Source organism: Brassica napus, chromosome C2, assembly GCF_020379485.1.
Source record: "Brassica napus cultivar Da-Ae chromosome C2, Da-Ae, whole genome shotgun sequence".
NCBI classification, from domain to species: Eukaryota; Viridiplantae; Streptophyta; class Magnoliopsida; order Brassicales; family Brassicaceae; genus Brassica; species Brassica napus.
The window spans coordinates 45,283,517-45,304,345 of record NC_063445.1 but is presented as its reverse complement, the minus strand read 5'-3'; the positions used below and the strand labels follow the sequence as shown (position 1 = coordinate 45,304,345).

The window sequence follows — 20,829 nt, the reverse complement described above, 5'->3', positions numbered from 1 at the left end:
CATTCATATTATAGCTTAAACCTTTAAAGTATAATAAAATTATATGGAGTGGGTATATAAATTAATTATCTTATTCTCACAAAATTATATTTATAGAAATTTTAATTTAATTACATATACTTTTTAAAAAAGTATAGAAAAACACATATGTATAAAAATTTAATTTTCAGTAAATAATTATTTGAATTATTTGAATAAAAATTAATAGCGCGAGTCAAAATCTAGTATTGTATTCATCGGTATTAGGCTAAATGTTTCTTAATTGTAAATACAAATACACATGTAGATTATTTATCTTTAGTAAGTAAGAATGGTACACAAAAATAATCAAGTAGATTGTTTGACAGACGAACTTAACAATCTAAGGGTTATCTTGTTAGTTTTATTTTATCTTTACAAATAAAGTACCCTAACCAGAAACAAACAAAAAAATTGAGCAGTGAATTCATGGGGGCATGAAATGGACAGCGCTACTAGGCAAATGCGAAACCCAGAATTAGTTAACAAGCAGGCGGTTCAGTTTTTTAACAATTGGAGAGGGAGACTGGTTATTAGACCATGAGTTGAAAGTAATTATCAAAACCAGAACCCATGAAAATTATATTTTATAAATCTTTTTAACGATTTATATCTCAAAAATACACAATACTAAAATAGTCAAACCGAACCTAAATATGTATTCAGATACTTAAATTTATTTACAAACAACGGTTGACCAACTGATTTCATGGAAGCCTTAAGCATGCAAAGAGTAAGTGTTACAAAGAGCCGATTTAGCAAGAGCACCAGCTATGGAGTTCATGAATATAAGAAAAACAAAAGAAGATAGATTCTCGATATACAAGTTGATTCCATAGATTTCCACTGGATTTTTCTTCGAGAGTAGTGCGTTGATGGCACTTGATTGTCTGACCGAATGCAGATTTTGGTGAAGTGGAGAGACCGGGCTTGTAGAAGAGCCTCTCCCTCAGCCATGAGGGGAGAAGCAACAAAAGGTTCAGCGGAAGATCCTTGACCTATAACACATACCACCGCTTTATCTTGACTCCGCCAAGCTGCATCGCTGGTGAGGGTGAGATGGGTTCTGGGAAATTGGTGTCTTCTGTGGTTTGAGCTTCTAGCTATTCCTTTGCCAACCTTATAGCCTTACAAACAATGTCAGTTGGACAGAGATCAATATACTTAAAGATCAAAGCATTCCTAGCTAGGTAGCCAAATACACCATAGGATCCAAGGGAAGATGGCAGCAGTGACTCCTGTAGGAGGGAGACATATCAAGCTAGACAGGGCTGGAAGGGCTTGTTCAAAAATGGTATCTGCTGAGGGAGTAAAGTCAACTTTCAGAGGCATTAGGCTCCAGACTCTTTTGGTATAGCGACAGTGGAAAAAGAAGTGAGTTTGATGTATCTGCCTCCGGACAACGCGAGCAAAAGACAGACTGGGAGCGAATACCTCTGCGTTCCTAACGCTGCTCCTAACGGTAGAGCGTCCTGCAGTATTTTCCACATAACTGAATCTTTGGTAGAATTTTTAATCGACCACACATGCTTAATCCAATCAAGATCCTCACGATGGTGAGTGCTTGGCGCTTCAAGGTCTTGATTTATGACAGCCTCAAAGTAGCCTGATTTGGTTGTGTATTCACAAACAATGGTTCAAGACTAATCTCTGTCGTTTTATATATATCGAAGTCAAACCGAATCAGACGTAACCAAAACCCGGTTCTTTTAATTAGACAGATCGAACTTCTCGCCAGCTAATTTGACACGTTTATTGAGATTCGAAAGACCAAAACCCTCATCTTCACTTTTCACCAACCACTTAAAAAAAATTAAATGGTTATATATATAAAGAAAAAACTTGTGCGCCTGCAAAAAAGCGTCATGCTTTGTGGCGTAGAAAGCAGTTTGAGTTGATTAGAACTTTTATGTCCACTTGAAATTCCATTTTTGGATTTTATCTCATCACTTGTTTGTGTCTCAGAATCTCTCCCGTCAACTCGCATCTTGCTTTTGTCTATATTCCACTGGAGCAGCTCCTCTGAGATCCATTCGTTACCGATTGGCTTCTCTCTAATCAATCTCTGGTAAGCCATCTGATCTCACTCATTGTCTTCTTTATTGCATTAGAGTTAGATAAGGATTCAAAAGATCCAAACTTTCTCAGAGAAAGTTTACATCTTTTTTAGATTCTGAGTTTGATTCTTTTTTGTTTCTTGGAGATGGCGGATGCGGCGAAAGATTTAGCTTCAGGGACTGTTGGAGGAGCGGCTCAGCTAATCGTAGGCCACCCATTTGATACAATCAAGGTCAAACTCCAGAGCCAGCCTGCTCCATCACCGGGACAACCACCGAGGTACACGGGAGCAATCGATGCGGTTAAGCAGACCGTTGCTTCTGAAGGACCTAAAGGTTTGTACAAAGGTATGGGAGCTCCTCTTGCAACCGTTGCTGCCTTCAACGCGGTTCTGTTCACCGTGAGAGGTCAGATGGAAGGGCTGCTTAGGTCTGAACCTGGAGTGCCGTTGACCATTAGTCAACAGTTTGTGTGCGGTGCAGGAGCTGGTTTCGCTGTCTCGTTCCTTGCTTGTCCTACCGAGTTGATCAAATGCAGGTTCGGTTCTTTTATAACATAACTAAAAGATGTCTCTTTGTGTTTGTGTGTGTTTTAATTTTTGTCTTGCTATTAGGTTGCAAGCACAAGGTGCTGGAGCCTCTACCACAGGCTCAGTGGTTGCAGCTGTGAAATACGGTGGACCTATGGACGTGGCCCGTCACGTGCTACGATCGGAAGGTGGAGCAAGAGGTCTATTCAAAGGTTTGTTTCCGACATTTGCTCGTGAAGTCCCCGGAAACGCGACAATGTTTGCAGCCTACGAAGCTTTCAAGCGGTTCTTAGCCGGTGGTTCTGACACTTCAAGCTTAGGACAAGGGTCACTGATCATGGCTGGTGGAGTTGCTGGTGCGTCCTTTTGGGGATTTGTGTACCCGACCGATGTGGTGAAGAGTGTTCTTCAGGTTGATGATTATAAGAACCCTAAGTACAAGGGTTCGATGGATGCTTTTAGGAAGATTCTGAAAGCTGAAGGAGTGAAAGGTTTGTATAAAGGGTTTGGTCCAGCTATGGCTAGGAGTGTTCCTGCTAATGCTGCTTGTTTCTTGGCTTATGAGATGACTAGGTCAAGCTTGGGATAAACCGGTTCGGTTTGGTTTTTAACTGTTGGTCTGTCCAATTTGTGGATGTTCCAGTCTCTTTACAATTTATACAATTTACTTCTGAAACTCGAAAGTGGTTATTGAGAATGATTATTTTACATATTAAACAAACAAAAATTGAGTGACCAATTTAGCCAAACCGAGCCAAAATGTCATCAGTTTTATGTGTTCTAAAAATCGGTATTAGGCGGCAAATTGAACCAAAGTGAAACGTTTTAAAAATCGGTATAGGCATTCGAAAAGATAAGTGCCCGCCTAATCAATTACCACCTAACTATTGAACATTGGTTTTACCTCAGTTGTAATTCTATTAGATTCAAATACTGAAACGATTGTAATCGAACAAAAAAATAATAATATATATTTTGTTATAAACCAAATGATGATCGACCATGGACCAGCCCGTAATGCAGGCCCAATCCGGGACATGATAAAGACAACCAGAGACAATGTGTTTATCTAGTATATATTCCATGTATGTCTGTAAAATAATGTTTATCCTTATCCTTATCTTGTTAGGATAAACATGATCTTATGACGGTCTAATACCTTATATATATAGACCTTCTGGTCGACAGTAATAATAACACAAGTTCCCCTCTTCATTCACAACACGTTATCAGCACGATAGACTCCAAAACCCTGAGACAAAACCTAACCTAAAATCCGTCACACATAAACCCTAATCTAGGCGTAACTTAAAATCAATCTATCTCTCAAACCCCGAGGAACCAGACGACGAGTCATATATCAAATTGAAGCTCTGGACAAGACGAATCTATCAGCGAAAACCGTTTGTCAATCCGATCTCAGACGCGCCCACACTCGCAGAAACAATAGACGGCGTCGCCTTGGTCTTTTGGAACCCTAATCCCGAAGAACCCTAATTCGTTCTTGATTCCGTTCCAGCAAGCATTACCGTCTCAGCTTCATCCCAATCTCAGCTCAGACGAACCCTTGAACTCAATTCCGTCTCGCGTTCCCGTCACTGCCTCAGCTCGATCCGACGATCAGCCTCAACCCGTTCGCGAGAGACAACCAAGGCGATCGCGACCTAACAAACCTAACCCGATCGCATCCTCTCAGCTCGCGATCCCAAAGCAGCCAGCTCGCGTCCGTTCGAGGTTCATCTTGGTGGTCCGGTTTCTACAATCTGCAAAACAAAGGTAATCCTAATTCTGAGAACATGAATTGAATATGGTTGTTTTGTAAAGATTGAAACCCTAAAATCAGAACTCTAAAGATGAAAGCCATAGGGAAAATAGATCAAACCCTAAAGAGTAAATCGGAGCTCGAATAAGTCTGATCCCCTAAACCATAATTCGAGATTGATCCATTGATCAATTAAAATCAAAGTCTTAATTATTTTGAATCTCAAATCAAATCCCCTTGATCAAAGATCAAAGTTTTTCGAAATCTCCTAAAACCCCTAATTTTGGAAAATCAGTTTTAAATTGTTTGATTTAAACTTTGATTGTTTGATCACCTAGAGCTATTGATAAGATTTTTTAAATTCGAATCTAAATCACTCAAACTGAAACCCTAAAAGTTTAAATCGGTTTTAAAATGTCATTGTTTGATGATTGATGATCTGAGATGTTAGGATTGATAAATTGATTAATAGATCTAATCTCAAGATTCGAAATCCTTAAGGCCTTGAAACCCTTAATCTTGATTGATATTCATAAAGGCCTTGAAACCTTAAATCTCTCATTACTTAAAACCTGAAAGATTGATTTAAAGAATTTACATATTGAATGAGAGTTAGGTTGCTAGATTATTTGATTGATATGGATCGTGTGGCATTGTGTTTTTGTTATCAATCATACTGAATGGCCGTGAGGCATAATGCATTGGTTCATACATGCGGCCTTGTGCCCTTGATTGAGATTAAAGCCGTAAGGCCTAAGCATCACAAAACATGAGCCGTGTAGCCTAAAGTATTATAGATAGACTTATGAAATCATATGCACTAATTATTTGAATTGGTTGCAAGAATTCTAAATCATGAATTTATTAATGATTTCAGATGTCGAGATTTGAGCCTTCGGATTATGCTGCCCTAGATATCTCTGGAGATAATTATCCAGAATGGAAAATGAACACTTCAATTGCCCTGAAGTCTAGAGGACTCGGGAAATGTATCATTGAAAGAAATGATGAAGTTGAAAGTGAAAAGCATAGAGCCATAACAATTATGTGCTATCATCTCACTGAGGAACTGAGAAATAAGTACGAAAGTATTGAGGATCCTTATGATCTTTGGATAAAACTAAAATCCATATACTCAATGGAATTATGGCGAAAGGCCATGAATGATTGGAAGATACTCAGGTTCCAGGATTTTAAATCCGTGGAAGAATACGATTCTGCTCTAATGAAAATCGCCCATAGTCTTGAACTATGTGATGAAGTGGTTACAGATAATGATCTACTGTATAAAACATATTCCACATTCAATCCAAAGGATCGGTTGCTATCATATACAGCTAAAGGTTTCACAACCTATAATGACCTATTGTCATACCTATTGGCAACTGAGCAAAGAAAGCAGAAAATTAAAGATACCATTGACAGATTTGAGAAACTTCAGAAAAGATGCATTGAGGAACAAAACAGTGAGATGAGATATCCTGAGGCATTGGATCAGGATGAATCCAAGAAAGCCGTGTGGAGTAATATAGATTGTGAGGCCGGCTTATACATTGACTAAAAGAAAGATCTCGACATGATAATTTTATTTTAAGTCTATGATTTTGTGATTTGCTTTTGACCTACTTGATGATTCACGATTTTGTTTTTATATATTATCTTTCTTGGTCTTGCTTGATGATTCTTGATTAAATAACAAATAAAACCTTAATAAAAGGATAATCAGTCCACTGATAGTTGATTTCATGCATGGTTTAACTTTACCTTGATTGTATAGGTTTAACTTTACCTTCCTGCAATCACATAAAATCAATTGTTGGGTGTAGACTAATGAGTCAGTTCACTGATAGATTGATTTCTCGCATAGATTTAACTTCATCTTGATTGTATAGGTTCAACTTTACCTTCCTACAATCACTTGAAATCAATTAATTGGTACTGGCAATGGCAAAAGACTCGACATTATTCAGACCCATTGAGTTATAAAAAAAAATTCAATGTTTTCTACAATGAACCAGTGAGCAAAGAAAATACGATTCCTTTCAGATTTTTGAAAAATCGCCTAAAAGCATTATGAATGCCTATACCCATATTTTCTACTGATTTATTCTATGCTAAGGATCAGTATGAAAGAGGCATAAAGCCATGGTAACCAGTATGGTTCACCACAAAATAAACATTTATGGCATGACCAGATTAGCCATCTTGATCCAAAACATGATGAAAAATTAATTAAGGCACAAAAGTGATCCCATAAAATCTCACAATGTGTTATAAGTACACAAAAGGGAAAATCACTAAAATAATTAAGGCTCCACTGTCCTAAGCACTACGAAATTATGAGTATGTTCATGAGGGGGAGAGAGGACTAAAACCCACAGTCCATGATCATATCATAAATTCGGATTCCATGGTTTACAACCATAATATACACGGCTGGAAAGCTTTAAAGCTCTCACTAATGGTACATCACCCACGTCCAGCCTAAAGCTTAAGGACATTATGTATATAAATATTGATTTACATCAGGCCATACATGTAAGCATAGACATTCCCACCTCTGAATGATTAAGGGTCATAAACCAGACATATACACAAACCATCTTAAGAAAATACGAATATTCCACCACATATATGTGTGCCATTTAAGATGGAACCTCAGATGAGGATTGAGAATATATATTAGATAAATAAGACTTCCTCCACGAAACTATAATGTATCTTGTGCCAAACATGGATGATTTAATCAAGTGGCCAAGAACACAGATTACAAAAGATAGTAATCTGATTATCCAACTTTGAAAGGAGAAAGTTATCAGGCTGATAAAGAGTAAAGAGTAAAAGAGAAATATAATGGTATCAACCATAGTTGTCTTGGCAAGATCCTCAGACCAAAGATTATGATCTAGACGTTCTAAAAGAATATGATCAAAAGATATAAAAGCTAGCAGAAATATATGCCAGACACACTGACCCGAAAAGAAAAAAATGACTATGTCATACCAGCTTAAGCACCACGAATTTGATGTCTAAGAGACACAATCAAGTTGCTACAATGTCTATTAGAGATAGACAAATAAGTTCCAAATAATAAGGAACCTCGGAAAGTAATGAAAGGTGCTCAGAATCGTACAAATCCGAGTTCATAAGAGAAACCAGTTCAGACAGAGAAATAAGGTTGCGCAACCACACATCTAAGGTACCAGACCATGTAGTTTGGGACGCCAAACTGCAAGGTATAAAGGTCTTGGATAATAAGATCTCAAAATCTAATTAGATCATGTCTGGAACAGTATGAAACTAAAGATAAAGAGTGTTAACACCAAAGATGTATTTACATACATAAGAGCTCATAAAAGATTGCAGTACTTGGGATTTGAAGGATATAACCTGAGGATCATGAACCCACGTAGAGTACTCATAAAACCTATACAGGGACGTAGGGTGTTCAAAGAATTCAAAGTAATTATAAGACAGATGGGCGTAGTAACCATGTACATACAGAAAAGCCATCTAAAAAAGAAACCAGTAAATGGATCTTGTGAGATAAGAAATTCCGTGAGATTAAAGGACATGACCACATGGTATAGTGTGTCCATGTTCCTTCTAAGTAACGTTCAAGTATAGCTTGATTACACAAGGATACTCACAAGGACCAAGGAACAATTTATAAAGAGATATGCTTCTATATGGTGGATGCTACTACAGAAAATCAAGTTTGATTTTGTCTGGATATTTACTAAAGAAATAATGGTGTAGTAAGCAGCAAATGGATCACTGGATAAAGGTATCAACGTACCATAGAAATATGAGAAAGAAATTCTCATAGAACAAGCTTTGTTCCTAAGTTGTTTATGGATTGTAATATACAGCAGCTGTAAGTAATATGAAAGACTAAGTATTTACTTAGTGCAGTCAGTCCATACAGAAAATATTATAATTCCTTGTGATCATAATAAAGACCAACTGAGAGAAAAAGGTTTAATGGTTCAAAGGTTCAATGATACAAGTTATCGATTGATTAAACAGGCTATGTTTTACATATGGAAAGTCTGTAGAAAAATCATAGCCGTGTGTGTGTGTGTATGATTAAGTCAGCACGCCTAAGTGAGAACCATAAACCAGGATAGTGACCAGAAGGATGTCTGGTCGTGGCTTAATGATTATAAGCATTGCTAAAGCAAGAAAAGATCGATAACCATGTACAAAGGACATGAGTGTATGACTGCGAATTCATTGTGTGATGAGTTTCATTGCAGCAAATAATTATTGATGGTATGACCTTAGATACTCATGATTATGAACGAATATAGACAAGGTCTATAGCTCAACATGGATCGACAAAAGAAAATAAAGAATGATTGGTTACAATGGATAAAGCCATTGGCACATACGAAGAGCTATAAGTCCGAATGAACGAAAGATATGAAGTAAAGTTGTTCGTATGTGTTCTGGGTCTATGACTCAATATATATTGAATGTCCACATTTTGGGAAAGCCATATAACCAAAGAGAATCCGTGGGACATGAAAAAGGACCTGCAAGTAAAGTTTTATTGCAGATTATAAAGTCCATCCGAGCACCGTTTGAAGCACCATCAGTTCAACCAAGACATGGAGTGATCAGCAGCAAAGATGTACATCCTGACCACATCTTAATGGAGTTCCAAAAGACATACCAACGTCCAAGACTTACAAGTTCATTCAAGGAGAATCTAGCAGATCATCTTCACCAAGTCATACGAAACTTCAACGTTCAAGAAGACTCGGATACCAGATGGGAATGCGTCTACTACAGTGATGCATTCATCTGGGGGAGTTCATGTGTTGTACTCTTTTCCTGTCCTTGGTTTCCCATTTTGCCATATTGGTTTAGGGGTTTTTCAGGAGAGGTTTTAATGAGGCAACATTAAGCATGCAACGAACCTGTACCGGATGTGTCGATCCAGGGGGAGTGTTATAAACCAAATGATGATCGACCATGGACCAGCCCGTACTGCAGGCCCAATCCGGGACATGATAAAGATAACCAGTATATATTCCATGTATATCTGTAACATAGTGTTTATCCTTATCCTTATCTTGTTAGGATAAACATGACCTTATGACGGTCTAATACCTTGTATATATATGGATCTTCTGGTCGACAGTAATAATAACACAAGTTCCCCTCTTCGTTCACAACATATTTAGATCAAAAGTGAGCCGGGCCAAAATATTTAACTGAACAAACCAAAAATCCTATATTAAATTGTACCGAACTAAGTTTGTTGAACTAAAATGACCCAAACCAAAATACTTTGCTTAACTAAATAAAATTAAACCCAACTTGAGTAATATAATAGTCATTTAAAGAAAAGAAAAAACTAAATAAAATTAAACTCAATTTGAAAATAGTCTGAAGTTTATATAAATTTTAAAAACAACGTAAATTTTATTTAACAAATTATCATAAAATATAAATAAGAAGCTTCAAATGGTAAATAATAGTATATCCTAAAACTAGTTTTTTTAAGAATAAATAACAAAAAAAATTGAACTCCAACTTCTAAAAGTAATGTTTCTGAGCCTAAATTTTATATTAATTTTTATATACAATTAATTCAGCCTTTTTCCAAAAAAAAAAATTGAAATTGTTTTCCAGTCACCATGTTACTCGGGATTCAATATTTTCGGTATGATATTCATTCGGTAAAAAACCCAAGTACACCAAGCCAGACAGCTTAATAACGGTTTATTTGAATATGGGCTGGGCCATAACAGATAGGCCCATTGTAAATATGTCACGTCACGTGGCCGATAACAAACTAGCGTATGACTAGTGCTCGCTCAGTAGGGTGTCAACAGCAAAAAAGGAGGGAACTTAACAGAATTATCCTTATTCTTCATATATTTTTTTGTTAATTATATAATTTTTTGACTATAAATACCAAAATAGCATATCATAATTCGAGAAGAAAAAAAAAATTACAAGTCTAATGGAGACGATGGAGCAACAAAGACATTCACTCTCTTCTTTGCCTATGCTCTCTAGGCTTGAGCATTTAGATTTCGTTGTAAATCGTTCTCTTACCTTATAAAAGATTGATTACGTCGTAATGAATATACTTTTCATTATATTGATTCGACTACATTATGTTTTGTTTCATGAATGTAGATAAAGAATCTAGAAAGACAACAAAACCTTTCTAAATGGAAAGACGAAAACACATCTACCACACGCGGATTAATCGATAGAGGCACTGCGGTTAGAGAAGCATATTTCAAAGGATCCTTATTAGATCGAATCGCAGCTTTGGAGACCAGACTTTTTCAGGTATGGTTTAGACCAAAGTTATTTTCAAATGAGACTAATGTATTAAGGTTTCTGTACAATGTACGTTTAATGGTTTTTCTATAATGTTAAAAAGATATGTTTGGAGTTGGAATCGGGCAGTGCGTCTTCCACTTCAACTGGAGGGTCCGGTGAAACATCAAACCAAAGGATTAAGAGAGATTTGACAAAGACATTACCCATTTTCACTAGCAACGTTAATCCTTTTCATATCCCCTTACAACCTCCGCATGATACTCATGTATATAAATTTATGATTATTCTATGTTCATTGATTTTACATATGTATAAAGTAGCTTACTTCTGAATAGCATATTACAGGGAAAAAAACAACAATCATATGGTAACAGGATCATCAACGACTATACAATATATGCTATCTTATACCGTCACTAACTATATTGATTGTCTTGTATATTTTCGTTTTTAGGAATTTAACAGATTGGACCTGTCACTTTTCTTTCCTATTGTGGTGAATTGCTATCAGTTAAGAACTATATTTTTTTGCTGATTAAACATATTTTATTATAATATGTAGGAAGCAGAAGAGAAGATTGAAGAAGAGGAAGAGGAAGAGGAAGAGGCAGAGATAAATACTGAGAAACCATTACTGGAGAAGAAGAATAAGAAGAAGGTTGCTAATGAAACTTGCAAACCAAACAAAAAGACAAAATCTCCCAAGAAATGGTGTCGATTTAACTTATTGGGTTGCTAAGTTGATTTCTTTTGTTGCTTGGACTATGCAGTATTTCATATTTCGTTTAAATCTAAGTTTTCCTTCTTAACAAATCTGTGCTACTTTATCCATCAAACTTAGGACTAATCAGCTTTTGCTTAACATATTTAGCAAACATGATTATCTAATATTGCACCTTCCCTAATGCAGTTTTTCTAACGACTAATTTAGCATTAGGAATTACAAATCTATGCTAGTTTATATAGATTTGTAATTCCTAGTGCTAAATTAGTCGTTAGAAAATGTACTATATCAATAAACTGATTTATATAAACTGATTCGTGAAGGTATATATATGCTTATTTATCAAAACTCCAGCAATATGTACTATACCTTTTAGGATGTACTATAAACAACTACACCAAAATATAAAAAATGTGGCTGTATATATATGTATAACTCTATGTTGCACCACTTTTAAAAATATTCTTATGCGTATATTCATTAGAACTTGGTCAGTGGATTCTTTAAATATAAAGTGTACTAGATTTTGATTCACACTTTCAAAACGGAATATTATTTTTATTTACAATTTTTTTAATAAAAATAATATTTGTATTCATAATTTATGTATTTAAGCTTTGTATAATTTTATTTAAATTTGGGTACATTATTTATTTTAATTAAGCTTTTAAAGTCAAGGCGAAAGGCTTTGAATTTGAAAGTTAAAATAAACTCATTCACCGATAGGTGATATTACAAAGTTGGAGTCGGATTATGTGATTAAGTTTCTCATATTTTCGTGACCAGCCAAAGAAAAACTTTCTCATTTTAAACTGAAAGGAATGTGTTTTTATTAACGTAGTGTAAATGTGTAATCTAAGAGCAGTCTTATTGAGGGTATTTCATAAAGAATTCTCAAACATTTATGTAATATAAATATTATGTTGGGTATCTCAAAATTAAGTGTTAAAATCTCATTGAGAAATTTTGAATTAAGTTCTTCATGATTTTGAGATATCCATGTTTAAATATTACTCTACATACACTTTAATTTAGGTCGATAACTCCATTATGAATACTTCTAGCAGAGGTGCTATAGATAACTGGAAGCAAAAGTGAGAATCTGAGATGCTTCTTAAGTTACTTCCGTTAGGGCATCTCCAATAGAACACAAAAAAATTACTATATATTTCACTATATAATAGAGTTACTCTATAATAGATTGAAATATAGAGTAATGTTGTTTTTTTACTCTATATTTGGAGTGAAAAAATAACATTACTCTATATTTCACTCTATTATAGAGTGAACCATTGTAATAAATCTAACTCTATAATAGATACTCTATTTTAGTGTGAAATATAGAGTAAATTTTGGGAGAATTGCTAAAACCAACCAAAATATTCATGTCAAACCTAAAAAGATACCCCACTTTCAGTCAAACGCAAAACCAACCTAAAGGGGTAGTAAAAATACTATGTAACCCTTATGACCGAACAAAAAAACAGAAATGTATTTTACAATTATGTCCTTAGTAAGTCTACACGTAATAGAAAGAAGTCTACATCGCAATTTGATCTAATAATTTAAATTTTAAAAATGTATAAAAATAATTATTGTGATATTGTTAATTAATCATCAATATAATGATCAATATGAAGTAAATAAATTAAAATTTTATATAACTGAAATTTTTTAAAGAATATACTCGAATTTGATAACCATGTGTTAGACAATATGGTTTAGAAACAAAAGGTTATAACATGTCATGTATTCTAGTGGTAGACTTCTTAGGGTTAGATTTAGATTTAGATTTTATTTTTTATTGACTTAAATTTTTATATTAATGTCTAGTAGTTTATATTTTGTATATGATATTTGATACAATAATTAAGACTTTTTATTATAAAGCAAAACATTTAGGGTTTGAGATTTGTGGTTTAGGGTTTCGTAGACCTACAGTAAAGTCTATTTAGCTTGTGGCGTCTTTTTCAGTCTACATTTGTCAACTTTTTTTTACAAAAATCATTATATTTAAACTAATTAGTTGAGTTCCTTAAGAGTAAAAAACTGAAATCATATACTATAACTATTAAAAAAATTTTTTAGTAAATCATGTATTAAAATTATTAAAATAATAAAGAATAAACAACAATACTAAAATTATTATAATAGACTTTCAAAAAAGGTCTACAATGTTACAGTAAAATCTACTGTAAGTATCGTAAATTTTAATCTAGTTACATTTTTGTCTCCATATATAAATAAAATTTATACACTCTCTCTCTAAAGTAGTTGCACAAGTTTTTTTTAACTCTCTCACTTCTCTCTAAAACTCTCTCTCTTCTCTCTAAAATTCTCCATTCTCTCTAAAACTCTCTCATTTCTCTTATTTCTCTCTAAAATTTTCTCAAGTCTTTCTCACAATATTATCTTGTCATTTTAGGTATTATGATTCATGATTTTCATCTTCTCCTTTAAAAAAAGTAAGTTTAGATCTATAGATTTTAAACGTGTATTTTTATGTTATTTATTTCTCACAATATTATCTTTTTTGTAGGTATTATCACTCATGAATTTCATCTTCTCCTCTAAAAAAATAAGATTTAGATTAATAAATTTTAAATATGTATTTATGTGTTTATATTCAAATAAATTTATAGATCAAGCTCTGTGCATTAACATGCTACTATTTTATCTTATAAATTCTATATTGTAAAGTATTTTCAGATTTAAAATTATTTTCACATTTCAAAAAGTATATATTTTTTCAGATCTGAAAATTATGAGACAGTGTAGACTTCTAAAGAAGTGTGCTTATAAACTAAAGCCAGTAAACTGAATTTATTGGCAAAGTGGGTCACTTTCGAGTGTTTAATTTGGGGTTTGAGCCAGGCAAAGTTTTTATTTGCAAAATGGGTCGCGGTACTATTTGACCTTATACAAGTCTCTTAGAAAATACGTAATACACTCTGTCCAAATAACATATTCACCAATTTGCCATTGTCTCCCTTGAATTGTTTTCGCACGTGAGAAAGTCTTTTTCCCTATTATTATTTCTTTCTCTCTTCTCCAATTTTCTCCACTGGATTCATCAACCGTTTAATAACTCGGTAGAGACGAAGCTTGCATCATTTCGGAGGTTCACCACGACCAAGTTTCTTCCATGGCCTCAGGTCTCCATCTCCTCGTTGTGACCTTCCTTTCTCCACGAAATCACTGTCTCATCAAGCTCCAATCCTCGTAGCAATCCCATCGATAGAGCGTCTTGAAGCTCCGGAGTCGTCCAGTTCAAAGCTCTCGCCGCCGCGGCCCTCTTCCGAGCTTCCAGTTCGAAGCTCGCCGCGGAGTCGTCCAGTTTGAAGCTCGGAGACAACAATGGCCACTTTTGGCCATTTTGCACATCTGGTCCTTGCTTTTTTGGCTATTTACTCATTGACCCAAAAACTATTAAATTTGCAGAAAGGTTCACTCGAACCTTAACCCAAGCGAATATTCCAAAACTGCAACCTTGGTCCCTGAATTCTTGTATTCTTTCGCTGTGGCCCTAAAGGTTTCAGATTGGTAGTGTATCCTTTCAAATTGACACCAAACATTTCAATTGTGCACTCCATACCCTAATGCATATAATTGAACAAATATATACAATGTGGACACCTAAATGCAATCTTAAGTGATTAAAAATGAACTAAATGAGATGCTAAATATGATTAATTACACATAAACAGTTATCTAATCTATTAATTCAAAAACTTAATTTTTATCTACCACATAAGACCAATTAAAGAATTAGTTAATATGACATATTTGATTATTTACATTAATAATAAACCAACTATAAATTTGAATTTTATTTTTAAGTATTACAAAATTAAAATATTATCAAAAATTATAAACATTTGTATAAAATAACATATTTATTACTTTTGTAATCAATAATATAATTGTTATAACACAATGTTAACTAAAATTTTATTATGAAACAAGAAAAAAAAATTGTATACTATTTTTTTAATAAATTCTATAATTAAATTTTGTATTATATAAAAATACAAGTGCTATAAGAATTAAATATGGAAAATTATATTATATAGGTAAATTAAAAAACAAATTTGTTATTGCATACCCTAGGTAAACACAACGGTATACACCCGATATACACACCGGTGTACACCTCCAATATGCAATACGGTATACACTACGGTGTACACTCCCAGTATACTCTACGGTGTACACCCCAGTATAATTTATGGTGTACACTCCGGTATACATTACGGTGTACGCTAGGGTGTACACCCTGGTGTACGCTAAGGTGTACACTCCGGTGTGTAGTGTATGCTAGGATGTACACCCCGGTGTGTAGTGTACGCTAGGTAAACACAACGGTATACACCCGATATACACACCGGTGTACACCTCCGATATGCAATACGGTATACACCTCGGTATACACTACGGTATACACTCCCAGTATACTCTACGGTGTACACCCCAGTATAATTTACGGTGTATACTCCGGTATACATTACGATGTACGCTAGGGTGTACAACCCAGTGTACGGTAAGGTGTACACTCCGGTGTGTAGTGTATGCTAGAGTGTACACCCCGGTGTGTAGTGTACACCCCGGTGTGTACGCTAGGATGTACATCTATGGTTCAAAGAGTTGAAAACGGTATGCGAAAGCAAAATTTAGGGTACACACAAAAACAATGAGTTTTACAAAAAACACAGTTTATATTTTTTATAAGAATTTTTCTGTTGCAATTAAAAGAAAAGTTATATTTATGTTTACACAATTTAATATTTAGCTTAGGATTTATGAGATAGTATATAGTGTTTATTGTCTATAAATTATATGTTATAAGGTTGAATATATGACTTATATTTAATATTGCATTTGATTCAATTTAATTTTTTTGGATGCATTTTAAATATCTTTATTGTACATATATGTTCATTAATATGGGTTAGATGACACATTTTAAGGGTTTGGATCAAAAATCTAAAGAAATGTGTACACTATAAGATTCTAGGGCCAAAATGAAAAGAAGCAAAACAAATAAAGACCAAATATGCAATTATGAGAAACTTGGCCATTGTTGTTATTGACCTTCCGATATGAGGCACGGCGACGAGAGCTGAGGACGGCGAGAAAGACGCACAATGTCGCGCTCCTGTGTACACCAATGTACGCTCCGATATGCATCAGTGTACACTTCCGGTGTACACTTCTAGATGTACACTTCCGGTGTACACTTCTAGATGTACACTTCTAGAAGTGTACACCAATGTCGGGCTCCTGTGTACACCAGTGTACACTTCCGGTGTTAACTGCGGTGCGGGGCGGGTGGGTTCGTAACATTCGAAGCCTTAACCCAAGCGAATATTCCAAAACTGCAACCTTGGTCCCTGAATTCTTGTCTTCTTTTGCTGTGGCCCTAAAGGTTTCAGATTGGTAGTGTATCCTTTCAAATTGACCCCAAACATTTCAATTGTGCACTCCATACCCTAATGCACATAATTGAACAAATATATACAATGTGGACACATAAATGCAATCTAAAGTGATTAAAAATGAACTAAATGAGATGCTATATTTAATATTGCACTTGATTCATTTTAATCTATTTGGATGCATTTAAATATCTTTATTGTACATATATGTTCATTAATATGGGTTAGATGACACATTTTAAGGGCTTGGATCAAAAATCTAAAGAAATGTGTACACTATAAGATTCTAGGGCCAAAATGAAAAGAAGCAAAACAAATAAAGACCAAATATGTACTTCAATATCTTTATTGGATATATATGTACTTCAATATCTTCAATAAAGACCAAATATGTACTTCAATAAAGACCAAATATGTACTTCAATGTAAGCTCCGACGAGAGCTGAGTGTCTACACCAGTGTAAGCTCCGATATGCATAACTCGCATCTACACCTAAGTTGTACACTTCCGGTGTACACTTCGATATGAGGTACGACCACAAGAGCTGAGGACGGCGAGGAGGATGCACGTTGTCGCACTCCTGTGTATGCCAATGTACTCTCCGATATGTCACTCGCATGTACACCTCCGGTGTACACTTTCGGTGTATACTTCCGGTGTACGCTTCTCAGTGTACTCTCTTTGATGTATGTTACGTTTTACCTTAGCTTTTCCTTTACTTTAATATAATAAATAAATAAGGAAATGTTCCTAAATAAAATTCAAACTAATTTGTCAAAACCATTGTCAATAACATATTTTGTAGGTTCATATAAAGTGAAACTGATAACAAAAGAATGTAATATCAATGTTAGAATAATGGTTCCATATACAAATATATATCCAACCTTTATCTTAATTTTTAAGTTTTTGTTTATTATCTTTGTTTTAAAGATACTTTATAATTATTTATTTTTTAAGAAAACCAAAAATTCATCAGACACTCTAGTGTACGCTCTGGTGTACACTAGATATACGTTGGTGTACACTAAGTGTACGCTCCTGTGGACACCAGTGTACACTCTGATATGCATTAGGATGTAAGATGTACGCTCAGATGCACACAAGTAGAGGCTCTAGTGTACACTGGAATTGATGATGTAAAGTTTAGGTTATATTGCTTGATTTTTTATTATAAGACATAAAGCTCATGATATAAGTATAGGGTTTTTATTTAAAGGGTCCTAGCTATTATTGTTTTATTTATTTTTTCATATTGTTTTTATTATTCTTTTGATTTAGGGTATAAAGTTTTGAGTTTAAGGTTTACAGTCTTAAGTTTAGGATTTAAGACTTACTTTAAATTACTTTAGGTTTTGAGTTTATGATCTTGAATATATGGTTTATGGTTAAGGATTTCAAGTTTTTTTAAAGATCATGGTTGAGGGTTTAGTGTATGGTTTTATGGTTTTGAGTATATTATCCAAGGTATGGGATTTACGTTAAGGTATAAGGTTTAGTTTTTGGTTTTGAATATAATATCTAGGGTTAGAGTTTAGTGATTTTAGAATTTCAAAGTTTATGTTTAGGATTTAAGATTTGAATTATAGTGATTATGGTTTAGATTTAGAGTTTACGATTTCGACGTCCGTATATATAAAAATAATATGTATAAAATAAGTGTTTATTTATATTAATAGAAAATACGAACAATATACTATGTAAACAGAGTTTCAAAAAAAAACTATGTAAATTAATAATATTAGAATATAAAATGTAACTTTAAGAATCCATTTAGATTTCTTTAAATAATAACAATAAATCATTCCTTTTATGTAAATTTATAATATTTATATATATAATAAAATAATGTTTAAGATGATTATTCTTAAATAATAAATCGTCTCTTTTATTATTTGTTTATTAGTTTTAACAGCTTTGTTTTATTTAAAATATTTATTTTTCACATTGTTTTGCATTTAAGTGTTTATATTATTTATGCACATATATTTGCATATAATAAGGGTTGTAAAGGAGCATGATTGAAGTCGACATAAGAAACGACGACGAAGACTTCAATTGTTTTTATAAAAACAAATTAACATAATAAGGGTTGCAAATCTGAAAGTTATTGAGCCAAATTGTGATAAATCAACATCCAAGGGACTTAAATTGCAATAAGGATTAAACTGGTTCCAGATTGGATCCAAGCTTGGAGATGACGACGACTTCAATTTCCGGTGCACTGGCTGGAGAACAAGACGACGAGTGGAGCTTTGTGTAGTAGGCTTACAGGAGATCGTGGTCCGATTGTTGTCGCTCTCGTATACCGGCATAAGCTCAGTAAAGCTCCGGTTCTTCGGTAAAGCTCTAGTTTGGTAAAGCTCTGGTTCGTTCAAGCTCCGGTCCAGCATGAGCTCCGTCAAGTTCCGGTTTGGAGATGAGTCTGCTGTATTGGGACTGGGATTTCTATACAATCGATTTGGTGAGATTTCTTCACAATATTCGAGTTTTAAATCAACTGGGACTCAAGACTCTTACTTTGCAAAATGCAGAGATTGTCGGGTCAAGAATGGAGTTTGCGAGTCTAATTCCACCCAGCAGAGTCAGATTTCAGCTTTGTCTCTGTAATAAAAAGAGACAAATTATCTCAATTCATGGTGATGAGTAAAGATTGATGTTTGCTCATAAACAAAAAAAAAACAGAGTAAAGATTGAGGTAGGTCACGCACGTGTAAACAAGTTTTAGAGTTTAACTCTTTGGGTCATTTTTGCTTCCACATTTCACAAGTTGTCGAGTCAGAATCTATAAGTTTATGGGTCAAAAGGCCAAATCCGTCACCGATTTATTTCTCTCCCCCCTAGCGGCCCGTTTCGACAATAAAAACTTGCAGCGACCCACTTGGCCAATTAAAAACTTGAAGTGACCCTATGTCACAAGCGACTCCTAGTAGACTTCATATGAAGTTTACTAAACCCACAAAGTTTAAGCAGTCTACAAAAATATGACTTTAATTTTATTTTCTATGTTTTTTTAATAATTTTATCTTATTTTGCAGGTATTTTCTTCAATTGTTGTTCTCTTCTCCTCCCAAAATGTAAGGTTTACATCTATAGATTTTAAATACGTGTTCTAGTATTTTTATTTAAATAAAGTTACATATTCAAACTTTATGTCTTTAATTTGTTAATATTTTGTCTATTAAATTATATTTTTAAAAGTTTTTAGAATTTAAACTTATTTCATATTTTCAATGTATATATTTTCAGATCTAGTTTCTTTTTGATAGAGTAGACTTCAAATGAAGTCTACTTAAAAGTTAGGGCTGGTAGACTTCACTTGAAGTCTACTAGCCTCGACGTTTAAGAATATTTCATTAGAAGTTTACTCAAATATGATTTTAATTTTTATCTTATTTTTCATAATTTAATTTTATTTTGCAGGTATTCTCTTTCAGAATTTTCAAATCATCTTCCAAAAAATGTAAGTTTTACTTATATTCATTATAAGATATTTTTGTGTTTATATTGAACTAAATTTATAGATTCATACTTTATGTTTTTGCTTTGTTACAAGGTTGATAAAAAAACTATTTTGAAATATTTTCGAGAACAAAGTATTTTCAAATCTTCTAAATGTACACTTTTATATATGAAAATTTTCCGTTAGTGTAGACTTCAACTAAAGTCTACTAAACAATAAATTTACGTAGACTTAATAAAAGTTCTACTAAAATATGATTTAATTTTTATCTTATGTTTTTCTCATAAATTTATCTTATTTTGCAGGTACTCTTTTCCAAGATTTTATTTGAGGCATCAAGATTATTAAAAATCAAACACACTCAAGAATACTTTTTAATATATTTCTCTATAATAGTTTCTCATAATAAAATATTAATTTTTAAATAATTGTTTAATGCATAATCTATAAACATTGTATTCATTTTTAGTCGTGTTTCACTTGTATGATATTATTAATTTTTTTGGTAGATATCAATTTTTCACAAGATC

At 33.7% G+C, this 20,829-nt stretch overlaps 2 protein-coding genes and 1 long non-coding RNA gene across 4 annotated transcripts; 2 read left to right on the top strand and 1 right to left on the bottom strand.

Annotated features, from left to right (window-relative positions):
• The first annotated feature begins 1,823 nt into the window (after positions 1-1,823).
• On the top strand, positions 1,824-3,281 carry LOC106381834 (mitochondrial carnitine/acylcarnitine carrier-like protein). The gene is made up of 3 exons (XM_013821773.3): positions 1,824-2,086; positions 2,222-2,613; positions 2,690-3,281. Exons 2-3 carry the CDS (start codon positions 2,222-2,224, stop codon positions 3,192-3,194), a joined length of 897 nt encoding a protein of 298 aa, XP_013677227.1. The 5' UTR covers positions 1,824-2,086; the 3' UTR covers positions 3,195-3,281.
• Positions 3,282-10,222: 6,941 nt separating this feature from the next.
• On the top strand, positions 10,223-12,142 carry BNAC02G32730D. Of its 2 annotated transcripts, none has more exons than XM_022695528.2 (4): positions 10,223-10,419; positions 10,524-10,682; positions 10,777-10,941; positions 11,239-12,142. In XM_022695528.2, the coding sequence occupies exons 1-4, from the start codon at positions 10,345-10,347 to the stop codon at positions 11,413-11,415; spliced, it is 576 nt and encodes a 191-aa protein (XP_022551249.1). In that variant the 5' UTR covers positions 10,223-10,344; the 3' UTR covers positions 11,416-12,142. The 2 variants fall into 2 exon arrangements, with proteins under 2 accessions (XP_022551249.1, XP_013675597.1); XM_013820143.3 differs by having other exon boundaries at positions 10,301-10,422; positions 11,239-11,663.
• A 6,678-nt stretch (positions 12,143-18,820) lies between these two features.
• Positions 18,821-20,152, bottom strand: LOC125581842. Its single transcript, XR_007319586.1, has 2 exons — positions 19,548-20,152; positions 18,821-19,440 (listed from the first exon to the last, which is right to left on the bottom strand). It is a non-coding gene; the product is annotated as an uncharacterized LOC125581842 (long non-coding RNA).
• Positions 20,153-20,829: the final 677 nt, after the last annotated feature.